We start from the raw sequence: 16,959 nt of genomic DNA on the forward strand, positions 1-16,959 counted from the left end.
AACCATACTTAAGTAACTTTTTTCTTTTAATTCTTTGTTGCATCCTTTAAGTAGCCTCATTATGACATGTAACGATCTGTATGCTTTCCCAACAATGTCATCAACATGACCCTTCCAGTGCAAATTACTTTCAAATCTCACACCTAAGTATTTGCACTTGCCATCTTTTGGGATAACTAACTCATCCAAAGTATATTCAAATTCAGTTTTAAAGCTCTTGTTTGTAAATGTTGTAACAGTTGATTTGCCTCCATTAATCTTCATCTTATTTTCTTCAACCCATTCTTGGATACTCTCAAGGTCCCTTTGTAATTCTGAACAATCCTCAATGTTATTTATTTCCCTATAAACAATTATATCATCTGCATACAATCTTGTTTTTGATGTTATATTGTTCCCTAAATCATTTGCGTATATTAAGAAAAGTAACGGACCGATTATACTACCCTGTGCAATTCCCTTCCGAACTTTCTCTTCCTGTGATATATTATTTCCTACTTTGACTTTCTGAACGCTTGAATTTAGAAATGTTCTTATCCAACATATAACCCTTACGTCCAATCCTATTCCCTCCAATTTCTTTAATAATATTCCATGTTCCACTCTATCAAAGGCTTTGGAAAAATCTATGGCTATGCAATCTAACTGGCCTCCTGAATCTAACTGATCTGATATGTCCTGCTGAAATCCCACCAGTTGTGCCTCGCAAGAAAATTTCTTTCTAAATCCATACTGGCTCCTCATGAACCAATTTTTATCATCACATATCCCTCTGATGTACTTTGCTATTAAACTCTCCAGTATTTTACAAACTATACTGGTCAGGCTGATTGGTCTGTAGTTCTCTGGTTTCCTTTTATCACCCTTGCCTTTATAAAGTGGTATTATTATAGATTCCTTCCATTCCTTTGGTATTACACTATTATTTATGACATAGTCAAAGAGAAATTTTAAATAAGGCACTATATACCACCCCATTGTCTTTAATACCTCCCCAGTAATTTGATCACTTCCTGCTGCTTTTCCTTGCTGAAGCAGTTGGATTTCACTGAAAATATCTTCATTTGTGAATGAGAAGCTTCTTTTATCCCTGTGTGTCTCTCCCTCTCTATCTTCTGTTACAGTTTCCAAGTCCTGACAATCTTCTACTGAATCTCTGAATTCCCTACTAAAGAGGTTTGCTTTCTCAATATCTGTTAAATAGTGTTCACCCCCTTCTCCCACCATTGTAGGAATTTGGATTCCTTTTCCTTTTTGATTCCTAATATATGAATACAGCTTTTTCCATTTCCCTTTGTGGTCATTACCCACTTGAAGAATGCCATTCATATAATTCTCTTTTGCTTCCTTTTTCACTCTATTCAGTTCCCTCATTAGCTGTTTTCTAGTTTCTCTATTCTCCCTACCTTCTTTGATTTTCCTGTTTACTATTCTACATTTTCTTTTTAATTTTCTTATTTCCCTTGTGTAATAAACAGGGTCTGAGGTCATTTTACCCTTCTTAACAGGTACAAATCTCTTCTCTCCTTCCTGAATGATTCCTTTAAATTTAGCCCAAAGTGTATCCACATTATTCCCTTCACTTATCCAACAACTGAACTGTGATTTAAGGTAAGTCCCAAATTCATCAACTTTAGTTTTTCTGTATAATTTCTTGTCTTTTGTGACCCTCTTATTAAGCATTTTTGGTACGAGTCCTACATCCATTATTACAGCCTTATGGTCACCTATTCCTTCAATTACCTCAGTTTTATCAACAATTTCCCATGGTTTAACCAAGAATACATCTAGCAAGTTATTGAGACGAGTTGGTTCTTGTACTACTTGTGTAAATCCTCCCTCCCAAATTAACTTATTTGCCAGTTTCTGTTCATGGGCTTCACTTGCAGCTCCATTCCATTCAACTTCAGGCAAGTTTAGATCTCCCCCAATTATTACCGTATCATCATTGTTTTTATGAGTATAATCTATTATTTTCTCAAATATTTCCATGTCTCTTTCCTCTCTTCCAGGCCTATATGTTCCTATAATTCCCACCTCCTTCATATTATCACAAACTAATTTTATCCCTAATATTTCATCCCTTTCATCAGTAAACCATTCATGCGAACAATAAGTTTCCTTCACCAGAATAAATACCCCTCCTCCCTTTTTATCTCCTCGGTCTCTACGATAGACTGTATACCCTTCTGGAAATACTTCTGTATTACCCACCCCTTCTCTCAACCACGATTCCACTCCTATCACCACATCCGTCTCATAAGATTCCATCAATGTACCGAATTTTAATTGTTTATTTACTACACTCTGACAGTTTACCAAGAGCAATCTCAGACCTCCTTCCTTGACTTGACTGTTGCAATTGGGTAACGTTTGACTCATGAGTTGAGAACTTCCCTGGAACCCAGATCCTTGTACATAGATCTTGATTTAAGGGTCTGGGTTTTCTGGCAAGTTTCCCTGTATGTGCCAGTTTAGTGGTATGGGTTTTCTTAAGTACAGATTAGTTTGCAAATCTCTGTTGATAATTGTAGCAATTTGTCTACAGAGAGTTGCTTTTCCATTCCCATTTAGATGTAACCCATGTCTAGTGAACATTTGCCTCCAAGACCTAAAGTATCTACTACATAGACATTTCTAAAAATCTTACATAATCTCTTGATTTTTATATTTACATCATGTACAGCTTTGTTCACACATGAGTCCTCTAAAAGGTCATACCTGGGTGGCACATTAACTACAATTACTTTTGAGTCAGGTAGTTTGGAAATCTTACCTCTGAGAGTCGTAATTATTTCCTCACCTTCATCAGCAGCAATGTCATTTGTACCACTCACAATCACCACATAATTGTCCTTCTCTAACACAGGATCACAACTTGAAAGGACGTCTTCAGTTTTGGCACCTGGTTTTATTAGTCCTAAAAGCTCAGTCTCTGGATTCTGCAGCTCATCCTTGATGCCTTCTGCCATACCCCGCCCTTGACTGTCTGCGTAGAGATGAATCTTTGGCGATCTTGACTTTCGGTTGGTTTTCTTCTTCTGTAGCTTACCTCCACTGGATTTAAAATTATTTGGAAAACTTGGTGTGTCTTCTTCTGGAACTTGCTGCAATAACTGAAATCTATTTTGGCACTGCAAAGAGATTTTTCCCGGTTTTAAGTTGTACATAGTTTCTCCCATATGTTTAACATTAGGCCTAAAATGGCTACGCGTCACTTCCGTCCACGGCGATCTTTCTTCTCCAATGTCTTCTTTATCTTCCAGTTTCTTTATTCTGTCTTTTAAGCTTTCATTTTCATGTTTCAGAGCGCATAAGTCTTCTTGTAGCACTCCTAAAATCTTAATTATAGTTTCGTAAGTCTCTCTTTCTTGTTGTTCTGCCTCACTATCAGTTTGTTTACACTCAGGACACAGCCACTCACTTTCTTCAATATCAGTCCTATTTACAATATTTGCACAACGAAAATGGTACCATTCATCACACTTACGACACAGAATCCCATTTTTAACTAGTCTTCTGCATTTGCCACATTTTTCACTGCATCTTACACCATTATCTACTACGGATATCACAGACTCACACACAGTAGTCGCCATCTTGGAATCTTCAAGTCAATGGTTGCAGGGTGTTGGTTCTTTGGCGTCCATCTGTTCAATGCAGCTGCAAATGTGACTCGCTGGAGAAGGCTATGAACGCCAGTCAGCAGTAGTCCAGTCACCCTATTCTACATCTACTCTACAGCCCCATTCATGAAAGGGTTTTCTGAACTGCTGCAGTACAAATGTGCCTGGATGTCTCCTGGTTCATTTGGACAGCGAGCTGTTCCACTGTAGCCTATCAGATGATCTTCACAAACATATTAGACGTTCAACTCTCTCTCTCTCTCTCTCTCTCTCTCTCTCTCTCTCTCTCTCTGTGTCTCTCCCTCTCTCTTATTTGACGTTCTTCAAAGTATCACAGAGCTCTATCACATGCAGAATATTTTTCACTATGCCATTCAAACATATAGCAACCTCATTATACCTTAAAGAATCTGAACTCACCTCTAAAATCTTTTTACCCTCTGCCTCAGCACGGATATATGGACGAACTTGTCCATCACGATGGAAAAAGCGTGGTGGCCGCTGTCTTTCCACCTCAATAGAAGTGTCAGTAGTTCTGGAAAAAGTCCAAAAATTAATAAATTACATGTAAAAACAATGCAAATACAACTACCATCCTATCAGTCTTCTCAGTATTGTCAATAAGTTGTAACCAAAATTATCACCAAACACTTCTAAATATTAATTCTTAAAAATTTGTGTGAATTAATGAACGAGCATTCATTCAAATATCAACAAGATGTGACATGGCGAAGCCAGGACAGAGTTCGTTCAATGAGGCCAAAGGACAGAGAACTCCCTCAGAAGTACAGTAGAAAGAACTATCAGTAATATTGAGATCAGCGTTCCATGTTGGCATCTTTTACTATCAGAAGTGCTCTGTTCCACGATTAAAATCTGTCCACCACATATGAACAATAGGAGTTCCCCCAACTAAGCGTACCATAATAAAAATTTGGATCAGCTTTATGACGAGAATATTCCATAACAAAATGTCAATGTTTACTGAAACAGGAAGATATTTTAACATGACACTTCAAGTTACATTTTTAAATAACTTTCTAAGCGTCCATTGTTCCTCATCAATTATCACTTGTATCTTATTTTTATATATGTGTAGTTTTTAAGATGTCTTTTTCAATTGTTCAAGCTAGCTAAAGATGGTCCAATAAGGGTTGAAACATATTCTGAACATTTTTTAATATGACTAAATTCAAACTCCAAAAGTACTAGTTGAAATCCCTACTAAAACTGAGATGAGGTCTGTCTGCTTGTTTGTTTGTTCCAGACAGGCTCAAAAACTATTGGTCAGACGAAGCTGAAATTTGGTATGAATATAGCTTGCAATCCTGATTCATGTAAGGGATACTTTTGATTTTGATATATTTCACCATTATTATTATTATTATTATAATTAGGTGAACATACAACTAAATTCACATCCTGTTATTTATCATTTTTCTGGAAGGAACAGGCACTCTATGACACACTTTCATGGGATCATTTTTTTTACCTCTTATCCTTGATTATGATTTTTTCCACTGTAAAGGGTTGACTATCTCTACTCAAAATGCACAGAAATCCATTTGTACAGCACAGTGTACTATTCACACATCATCTTTGCACTGACTGGCAAGATGGCGAGTTTCAGGCTGAGACAGAAGCCATTCTCGTGAAAAGTCGAGATTTTCTTCTGATGACGCAGAGCACAGTTCTCTGCGAAACGTAAAGAATTTCACCTTATTTTCTTGACACGGCATAAGCCCAAAAGCCTATACAGTATCATGTCTATATGTACGGTCCGTGAAAGCGTCAATGGCAACATGAAATGTATTGTTTGCATGAAACACCTGACAAACAAATTTGACTTCTATCAGCTAGTACAGCAGGCTGGATTTCAAAAAAGATTTGATATACTGACCACCTCCAGAATATCCAGACACCTATTGAAAAGAGCACTCTTTACAATATCCTGCTATGTCTAGCTTGTGTTGACTACCGGAAAGTATTCAATTCACTTAAGACATGGGCAATGTTAATGGCAATGGACTCAGCAGGAATTGACTCATTACATAAAGCTCACCAAAACCCTGTATGAAAAAGCAATTTTTCATGTCAAATTTGATAGTGTCTGGAGCACAGAAAAGATACCAGAGAAAAGAAGTGTCTGGCAGGGAAATACAATTTCTCCTAAATTTTTCATCTTAGTCCTTGAATACACCTTAGCTTAGTGGTCAATGGAGCTCACCCAAATCAGATAGTCCTTGTGAGCACTAATTGAAAAGAACTAGCTGAAATCTCTACTATCGGCAGCCCTGAAGATGGTTTTCCGTGGTTTCCCATTTTCATACCAGGCAAATGCTGGGGCTGTACCTTAATTAAGGCCACGGCCGCTTCCTTTCAACTCCTAGGCCTTTCCTATCCCATTGTCGCCATAAGACCTATCTGTGTCGGTGCGACGTAAAGACCCTAGCAAAAAAAAAATAAAAAATAATGAGAGAGGTCTGTATGCTTGTTTGTTTGTTTGTTCCAGATAGGCTCAAAAACTATTGGTCAGATGAAGCTGAAATTTGGTATGAATAGAGCTTGCAATCCTGAATCATGCAAGGGATTGTTTTGATTTTGATATATTTCACCATTATTATTATAATTAGTCATATACAGTCATATCAGCACTCTAAATTTTATTTCAGAACCAGTTTTCAGACTCTAAGGTCCATCATCAGTGTTGAAATTATTTTAAAAACATTTGATTTTACACGAGTGTCGCTCGGGCGAGTAACATATTGTTTACAACGTTGAGGTGACTTATTATCATGTGCTTCCAGCATCCCCTGTACTTAAACGCTGAACGTTTGTCCAATACTAAATCATGAGGATAATCCATCCCTTCCTTTGGTATATCATATACATTATTTACATCATCATTAAGTTTTATATGTATTGTGTGCATACTTTTAATCTTTTCTTTTTCTTATTTTACAGTTGATCTCACCAGGGCTGCATTTTAACTGTTTTAAAACTCAATGTGACAACACACTCATGTGAATCATATGTTTTAAAAATAATTTCAACATTGATGATGGGCCTTAGAGTCCGAAAACCAGTTCTGAAATAAAAGTGTACTGATACGACTGTATGTATATGACTAATAATATCACCATCAGCACTGTTAATAAGATGGCTTTGATATTTTATAACGATTATAATATTTCACCATATCATACTAATGGGGGATTTTTCAGGGGTTTATGAGAAAACTCAGCTTTCCTGTGTTTTTGGCTCTGGTCCATGGCTAAATACCATGCTACATAAACATGCCCAATATTAATTTAACAGACTGAATAGTTAAGGAAGATATTGGCAAGTTGTGTGAATCATTGGTTAAGGTGATGAAAACTGTACATTGGATTGCTGACATGTTTGATGTGGATGTAATGGTTTTTGGAATTGAAGATGATAGTATGGCGAATTTACAAACTGTCAACTGAAGTGTGTAAGTTGTATGGATGAATGTTATTACCAGTGAAAGCAAGTTTGCAGATTTCAGTGTGAGTAAAGAAGCAGATTTAAAAAAAAAATCTTTATGAGGTCACAGAGTGGAGAATCTAAACTCTCTTCTGACAAGGTTCAGTTCGTCACATTAGACAGTTGGTAGGCACAGAGATAACATGAAAGGTGATATAGTATCAAACATGAAGGGCATTAGCAATGCATTTTAGGCAATCTCAAGAGTTTCGGATGAAAGCTGTGACATTGCGGATGAGGTGTGTATAAAGAGTTGAACTGCACAGAAGAAATGTTTGCCTTGTAACCTATGAAAGGTAGCACTACAGGAGAAGAAATTTTCCAGGAGGTGAAACATGCCTTTGATATATTCCAGCTGCAACGGCAAAAAGTATGTGGAATATCAACTGATGGAGCTCCGCTGAAAGTTGAACCAAATGTAGGGGCTGTATAGAAAATAAAGGAAGAGTTACTTGGCAAAGAAATTGATATCAATGTGGTTTTTTTTTTTTTTTTCCACTGTATTTTACATCAGGAGAATCATTGTGCAAAAACACTCAAATTTACCCATGTGATGAATATAGTGGTGTCTTGTGTGAACTATATCAAGGCAAAAGGTCTCAAACATCACCATTTTGAAGCATTTGTAGATGAACTGGAAAGTAAGAAAGAAGATCTCATCTACTATTCAGAAGTATAGTGGTTGAGCAAGGGAAAGATACTGCAGTGTTTCTATAATCTAGCAGCCTGTGACAGCAAATGATGCTAGTTAAAACCTCTAACGATGCTCTTAGTGCTTTCTTAGGAACTGTAGCATACTTTCCTCAGAATCTGACAATTACATTGAATTGTTGCTTGTGACACTTAAGCACATCAGTAGGTTTATTCACATGCTCTGTATGTTTTGTCTGGAATGTCTTGTACATTTTACACATTTCAAACTATAGTTTGCTATAACATCCAAGCAAAGAACACACAGTGGCCATTCCTGGGTATTCATAAAAGTAAACAAACATTTCCAGAAAGATATCCAATGAGTTCATCATCAGTACCAACTTCAGAACTCTCATCACCATCACCTTCCCACAAAATGTCATCATCACTGCCATCCACAACATTAGAAATGCTACATTTCCTGAAGGTCTTCCGTATGAGGTCTCCAGGGATACAATTCCATGCCATCAAAATCCACGAACAAAGAAGCTGAACTTCCGGGCGCTGAATGCAACCAGTTGGCGTCAGTGTGTAATTATCAGCCACCATCCATTCTGTACAGAGCTGTTTCAAGGCTGCTTTAAATGGACAGTTCACGCAGACATCCAGCAGCTGTAGCACAGGCGCCATCCCGCCCGGAATGACTGCTAGGTCAGTTTTCCCATCCTTAATATGTTTCTTCACAACAACTGTTGTGTGGCCGTGGTAACTGTCAAGAACAAGCAAGCTCTTTTGTCCCAATAATGTACCAGGGCGACGTTGCCAGACACACTTTACCCATTCTTCCACAAGTGAACTGTCCATCCAGCCGGAGTTCTGAGATCTGATGATAACACCAGCGGGTAAATTTTTAGGAAGCGTCTTTTGCTTGAGAACAATGTACGGCGGCAACTTGGTTTCGTCAGCGAGAAGACACAACATTACCAAACACCGTTGTTTTTCATTACCACCTGTTCTAATGGTAACACTTTTCGCACCCTTAACATTCAGAGACCTGTCCACTGGCATTTCAAAGTAGACTGGCGTCTGATCCGCATTGCCAATTTGGGAAAGCAAATATGCATTTTCTTTCTGCAACCAAATTATGTGACGGTGAAAAGACAATAACTTCTCATCGTAAGCACCAGGAAGACGCTGTGAAATTGAGGTATGCCTTTGTACGCTCCACCCATTTCTTCTATAAAAATTACAAACCCATGCTCGGCTTGCCTTAAACCCTTCTGTTGAAAGTTCCTTTGCGATCTCTAATGCCTTTAGCTGACACATTTCAGTTGACACACCATATCCCAACTCCCACCATGCTGTCACATATTTATAAAGTTTTTTTCAATTTCTGGAAACTGTACACTCAACCCATGAAAAGTTCTACGATCACCACTGCATGTTAATAGCACATTTTTCTTCTTTCTCCAATCGTGAAAACATGACTTGTTAATACTGTATTTCCTACTGGCGGCACGATTTCCAATAATTTTGCCTTGCCGAACTACTTTCAGTTTTTCACTCGCAGTAAAAGATCGCAAAAGCTTTGTGGAATTCATGTTGATATTCCGAGAACGTGCGTGAGACTGACACCAAGTGCGGAAGTAGCATATACTGAGAGCGGAGACAGCATTGTTGCCAAGCCGTGCCGGCGGTGATGCCCGATTTACATGCATTAGGAAAGATAAATCCCACAATTTTAAATAAAGCCTGCACCCAATTTTGGAAGCAATATTAAAAAAAAAACAAAAAAAAAACAGCGTGGGTGGTATTCGAGATTATACGATAATTTTAGATTTGCTTTTTGTTGAATCATTAACGTTACTGGCGAGAGCTGAAGCAAATGAGGAAGTTGAACATACAACTAAATTCACATCCTTATCTTTATTAGGTATTTTTCTGGAAAGAATAGGCACTCTACGAGACACATTCATGGAATCGCTATTTTACCACTTATCCTTGATTATGACAATATATTTTCCACTGTAAAGGGTTGACTACCTCTACTCAAAATACACAGAAATCCATTTGTACAGCACAGTGTACTATTCACTCGTCATCTTTGCAGTGACTGGCAAAACGGCGAGTTTCAGGCTGAGACAGAAGAATCCATTCTCATAGAGTAAACATTGTCAAGTGGCTTATTGTCATTAAGCTACAATGGGTGGGAGTTGGCACCACATGTGGTAGGTTCTGATCTGAAAGGTTACTGGGGTAATTGCAGTGATCAAAGACATGTAGCAGTACCTAATCTCTGAACTCGTGCTGGAAAGGTCCAACTAACAGTCTTTCTGGTCATCACTTGTGAAATTCTAAGTAGGTAGTGTATTTCTGTGAAAATATAATAGTTTTGAATAGGAGTGGACGAGCTTCTTGCCTGGCTTACTGTACTGAGAATCTGAGGATAGTAATAATTGTTAAAAAAATGAGCTGAAATTTGTATCGTCACACTGATTTCCGATCTTAGATGCCCCTCCTCTCCCCTCCAGATTACTCTCCATGCCCCCGAACTTTGCATACCACTGGAGTAGGTAAAGCATTATCAGATCCTGTAATCATTAAGAGGGGAATTCCTCACGGCAGTATTATTGGACCTTTGTATTTCCTTACATATATAAATGATATGAGTACAGAACTGGAATCAGAGTCCATGATAAAGCTTTTTGCAGATGATGTTATACTATATACTATATAGAGTAATAAATAAGGTACAAGATTGTGAGCGACTGCAAAAGGAGCTTAACAGTATTGTGAGATGGACAGCAGGCAATGGTATGATGGTAAACAAAATGAAAAGTCAGGTTGTTTCACAATGAGGAAAAGTCCTCTCACTTTTAATTACTGCATTGATGGGATTAAAGGTCCTCATGGGATCACTGTAAGTACCTAGGTGTTAATATAAGGAAAGATCTTCACTGGGGTAATTAAATAATATAAATAGGATTATAAATTAAGGTTACAGATCTATTCATATGGTTATGAGGGTGTTTTGGGGGTTGCAGTAAGGATGTAAAGAAGAGGGCATATAAGTTTCTGATAAGGCCAAAATTAGAGTAACATTCCAGCATATGGGGCAATCATAAGGATTATTTGACTCATAAACTGGAAAGAAATCCAAAGTAAAGCAGCTTAATTTGTTCTGGGTGATTTCAGACAAGAGTAGTATAGCTAAAATGTTGCAACTTGGGCTTGGAAGCTGCTCAATTAAGCGGTATGTTACAGATGTTGATTCCCATAGGGAACCTGAAATATTTGTCCCAAATGAGTAAATTTATAATACCAATACAGTTGGTCTGTTATTGGACATTATACATTTTCCAGCTAACTCATTCTTTTTGCCCCAGTGTGCTAATTTGGGCCCATCAGTTGTTAAATAGCACACCTACCAAGAGTGGTGTTTTTAAAAGTGGGAAAGATCAATCAATCAATCAATCAATCAATCAATCAATCAATCAATCAATCAATCAATCAATCAATACTGATCTGCATTTAGGGCAGTCGCCCAGGTGGCAGATTCCCTATCTGTTGCTTTCCTAGCCTTTTCCTAAATGATTTCAAAGAAATTGGAATTTTATTGAACGTCTCCCTTGGTAAGTTATTCCAATCCCTAACTCCCCTTCCTATACATGAATATTTGCCCCAGTTTGTCCTCTTGAATTCCAACTTTATCTTCATATTGTGATCTTTCCTACTTTTATAAATGCCATTCAAACTTATTCGTCTACTAATGTCATTCCACGCCAACTCTCCGCTGACAGCTCGGAACATACCACTTATAATACCAATATAAATGGTCCGTTATTGGACATTATGAATTTTCCAGCTAACTCATTACTGGTTGCCAGCGTTTCGCCCCCGTGTGCTAGGCTGGGCTCATCAGTTGGTACCTAGCACACCTACCAAGACGCTGGCTAGTGCATACCGTGGAGGCCACTGCGTAGGCTAACTGTAGCCACCGGCAGTGCCAATGCACTACGAGACACTTTGTCCCACTACAAAAAATTGATGCCTGCTTGGCCATCAGATGATATAGATGTTGATTCCCATAGGGAATCTGAAATATTTGTTCCGAATCAGTAAATTTATAATACCAATATAAATGGTCCGTTATTGGACATTATAAATTTTCCAGCTAACTCATTACTGGTTGCCAGCGTTTCGCCCCCGTGTGCTAGGCTGGGCTCATCAGTTGGTACCTAGCACACCTACCAAGACGCTGGCTAGTGCATACCGTGGAGGCCACTGCGTAGGCTAACTGTAGCCACCGGCAGTGCCAATGCACTATGAGACACTTTGTCCCACTACAAAAAATTGATTCCCATGGGAATCAACATCTATATAACATACCACTTAGTCGAGCAGCTCTTCTTCTTTCTCTCAATTCTTCCCAACCCAAACATTGCAACATTTTTTTAACGCTACTCTTTTGTCGGAAATCACCCAGAACAAATCGAGCTGCTTTTCTTTGGATTTTTTCCAGTTCTTGAATCAGGCAATCCTGGTGAGGGTCCCATACACTGGAACCATACTCTAGTTGGGGTCTTACCAGAGACTTATATGCCCTCTCCTTTACATCCTTACTACAACTCCTAAACACCCTCATAACCATGTGCAGAGATCTGTATTTACAATCCAATTTATGTGATTACCCCAATTAAGATCTTTCCTTCTATTAACACCTAGATACTTACAATGATCCCCAAAAGGAACTTTCACCCCATCAACGCAGTAATTAAAACAGAGAGGACTTTTCCTATTTGTGAAACTCACAACCTGACTTTTAACCCCGTTTATCATCATACCATTGCCTGCTGTCCATCTCACAACATTTTCGAGGTCACGCTGCAGTTGCTCACAATCTTGTAACTTATTTATCACTCTATAGAGAATAACATCATCCGCAAAAAGCCTTACCTCCGATTCCACTCCTTTACTCATATCATTTATATATATAAGAAAACATAAAGGTCCGATAATACTGCCTTGAGGAATTCCCCTCTTAATTTTTACAGGGTCAGATAAAGCTTCACCTACCCTAATTCTCTGAGATCTATTTTCTAGAAATATAGCAACCCATTCAGTCACTCTTTTGTCTAGTCCAATTGCACTCATTTTTGCCAGTAGTCTCCCATGATCCACCGTATCAAATGCTTTAGACAGGTCAATCGCGATACAGTCCATTTGACCACCAGAATCCAAGATATCTGCTATATCTTGCTGCAATCCTACAAGTTGAGCTTCAGTGGAATAACCTTTCCTAAAACCGAATTGCCTTCTATCGAATCAGTTATTAATTTCGCAAACATGTGTAATATAATCAGAAAGAATGCCTTCCCAAAGCTTACATACAATGCATGTCAAACTTACTGGCCTGTAATTTTCAGCTTTATGTCTATCACCCTTTCCTTTATACACAGGGGCTACTATAGCAACTCTCCATTCATCTGGTATAGCTCCTCCGACCAAACAATAATCAAATAAGTACTTCAGATATGGTACTATATCCCAACCCATTGTCTTTAGTATATCCCCAGAAATCTGATCAGTTCAAGACATATTGCAGCAAATATTCATGTATACGAAGAGGAGTTAGGGACTGGAATAATTTACCAGGGGAGTGTTTGATACATTTCTAAATTCTCCAAAAGTACTTACTGACATGAGTTTTGTGTGAGCAGCCAGAGTAATTCTTTCCCATACACTGACAGAACACTTTTGGAATGGCCTTCTTCCAGAAAAATTGTAGGGTGAGTATCACTCACCTGTCTCCCAAACTCTTTCTCTTACATGCAGTGATCTGAGGGCAAAATGAGTCTAATCTGAGAAGAGTAGAAACCACCCACTGTTCACTCCTGATGCTGTTGCAAAAACTAAGGCATTCTATCTGACACTGTCTTGTGAGGAGGAGGAGGAGGAGGTCTTTTCAGGAAGGGATTTGCTTCTTATAACCCTTTCCCTACAATCTGTTCACTTACATTCACACTGTGGACTTGGAGCTGATTTCTCACTGTAACAGCACAAGGAATACAGTGGCTGTATAGAGTTCTCAGAACAATATGGAAGGATAACAAAATACCTGAAGATTGCACCAAAGGGGTGATAGTTCCTATCTTTCAGAAAGGGAAAAGAAGGAAAAGTGAAAACTACAGAGGCATTACCCTTTTATCACACGGCCTTAAAATTAAGGAGAAGATCATTGAAGCCAGAGTAAGGGATATCTTAGGGATATCTTAGAAGAGGAAGAGGAACAACATGGCTTTAGGGCTGGAAGAAGCACAACATTTTTTTTTTCTATTTGCTTTACGTCGCACCGACACAGATAGGTCTTATGGTGATGATGGGAAAGGAAAGGCCTAGGAATGGGAAGAAAGTGTCTGTGGCCTTAATTAAGGTACAGCCACAGCATTTGCCTTGTGTGAACATGGGAAACCACAGAAAACCATCTTCAGGGCTGCCGACAGTGGGGTTCGAACCCACTATCTCCCGGATGCAAGCTCACAGCTGAGCACCCCTAACTGTACGACCAACTTGCCTGGTAGAAGCACAAGAGATCTGATATTTGCTTTGAGGATGTTGGCAGAGAAACACTGGGAAAGAGGAAAAGACCTAATTATTGTGTTTATGGACCTTGAAAAGGCGTATGATAATGTTCCTAGATCAACTATTTGGAAAAGTCTGAGAAAACTCGGTGTACCGGAGTACCTTATGGATCCAAATGCTATATACTAATTGCAAAAGCTGTGTCAGTATTGGAGATGGTCACCCTGAATGTTTCAATACAACAAAAGGAGTACAACATGGAAGTGCCTTATCACCTCTTCTATTCATAGCAGTTATGAACACCATTTTAAAGGAACTAAAAGGAAAAGGCAATAAAGATCTTCAGGCTCAGGTGTTTGCAGATGATGTGGTGACAAGGGATGAAACAGAGGAGGGAGTGCAAAATAATCTGAATGCATGGTGTAAGAAGTTTGATGATTATGGAATGAAATTGAACCCATCAAAAACAGTAGCATTGAAAATCAGCAGAGATAATACAGAATGCAACATTAAAATACAGGACCACCAAGATGAAACAGTACACCAATTCAGATATTTAGGAAGTGTAATGGCTAGTAATACCGTATTTACACAAATAATCCCCTCATATTTAAAAAAAAAATTTGAGGCACGATATTGGGGTGCGGGTTTGATTTGCGTCAAGTTTGCCAATACGCTCCTGGCTCACCTAGTTTTTGATGCTGAGTGTACAGTTATGCTTTGTGCAACCGTAGATGGAAGAAAACTGTCCCCACATGACATATTTAAACGGAAAACAATTCAGACTTTTAATTCTAAACTAACTTTACATTTGAAAAAATAGTACTGTATTTTACAGAGTAATTTAAATTCAAAATTTCTCCGCAGGGGTAGCTTTCCGCACTTTCACTCACTTCAGAGTGTCTATAGTGTGTTTCACAGTTGAAAACAGAGTGAAATCATAATTCTTTTGTATTCAGCGTTTTAAGGAATGCCACAATATCACGTAGCAGGCAGTACGCGGAAAAGCAGAATCCACAAAAACTGGTGAGGGTTGGCATTTCTGAATTACAAGATGGCTGTTAATTCAAAATTACATAATTGGAAGTTTGATTTCTGTATTACAAAGACTTCAAATTAACAAGATTTTACTGTATCGCAAAACTAACATCAGATTTTGCCAGTGTGTCTATTTTAAATGGTTACATTGCACGAAAAGAATTATCCACCACCAGTCGTGTTACTGTCCAGTAAAAAGAGACCACGTGTGAGAAGTGTTTTAGATGTGGAGTGTGACAAACTTGTAAGTAATTTAGGATTCTGGTGATGCAAGAGACAACGGATCTTCCCATCTACAGAGAATCAAGCCTATTGCAAGTTCAGATTAATGAAATACCTGTCACGTAAGTAGGCCTACTTGCTCATTTTCATGGAAAATATATTTCATAGCAGTGATTATGTATTTTAATCATCTCAGGCAAAGCAGCTATATCCGTAAATTTACATGTTCATATTTGCGTAAAGACCACGTAAACCTCGCGGAGCGATATGAAATGTTTGATGATGATGATGATGATGATGATGATGCTTGTTGTTTAAAGGGGCCTAACATCGAGATCATCAGCCCCTAATGGTACGACATGAGATGAAATGGAATGACAAATTAAAAGTCCAAAATTCTCCACTGACCAGAATTCAAAATGTGAGAATGAAGAATGAATGGAGATGAATTTAAAACAATCAGTGGATGTGACCCGCAATGCCTTACATTCACAGAAACTGACGTAAAACAAAAGGATTACTGACCAAGGGACTGCTGCTATAGCATAACACTGAATCGATGATGCTTGCAGTCTAAAGGGAGTCCAAAATCCAAGTTATCGGCCCCTCGTAACGGTACTTATCACTAGGAAAGTAGAACCATGGTATATGTCATGTTGTGGTACTAACATGGTATATGTCATGTTGTGGTACTAATCAAAAGTAGCAGAGACTCGCGGTATTTCACACATTATGGTACTACTCACAGGTTATGAAATTTGACATATTATACAGACCTATGGTTTTTCTCACATTGCGGCGCCACTTACAGGCAATGCAACCCTATGGTGTACATCACATAAGAGTACTAACCACAGGGACCTGTACTATCCTGTGGTGTTCCTCATATAGTGGGTACTATTCATAGGCAAGGCAGAACCATGATAGCTATCATCCCATGGTTCTGCTCATATGGTGGTACTAATCACAGGTACTGCAAAAGCAGACCGCACGGTGCTCCTGTGTGCTACTAATCACAAACCTATTTGTTACCTAATCTAGTAGTATTACACGCAAGTAAAAGTGACCCATGATGTTCTCTGCATGGTGGTACTAATCACAAGTAGTTTCATGGTTCCAAGACAATCATCCCTTGGTCGCCCCTTTTAGTCACCTCTTTCGACAGGCAGGGAATACCGTGGGTGTATTCTTTGTTTGCATCCCCCACCCACAGGGGGTTGTGTGTTTGGTCCACAAGAGGTATTTTATTTCCCTTAATTCCACCAGCAAGCCGGTTAGGACCCACCCTATTCGCCACCTGGGACGCGCCATGTGGGAGTATCACCTCACCCCCTGCTATGCCAGCGTAGTA

General features: G+C 38.7%; 1 protein-coding gene across 1 annotated transcript in view; it reads right to left on the minus strand.

Moving 5' to 3' along the window:
• LOC136885511 (intermembrane lipid transfer protein Vps13) overlaps positions 1-16,959 on the minus strand; it is a 1,358,975-nt gene that overhangs the window by 44,901 nt on the left and 1,297,115 nt on the right. Inside the window, exon 62 of the mRNA XM_067158109.2 lies at positions 4,047-4,161. Within this exon, the coding sequence (XP_067014210.2) occupies positions 4,047-4,161 (115 nt within the window). The remainder of the gene's footprint in view (positions 1-4,046; positions 4,162-16,959) is intronic.

The sequence above is a fragment of the Anabrus simplex genome, chromosome 1 (assembly GCF_040414725.1).
Source record: "Anabrus simplex isolate iqAnaSimp1 chromosome 1, ASM4041472v1, whole genome shotgun sequence".
NCBI classification, from domain to species: Eukaryota; Metazoa; Arthropoda; class Insecta; order Orthoptera; family Tettigoniidae; genus Anabrus; species Anabrus simplex.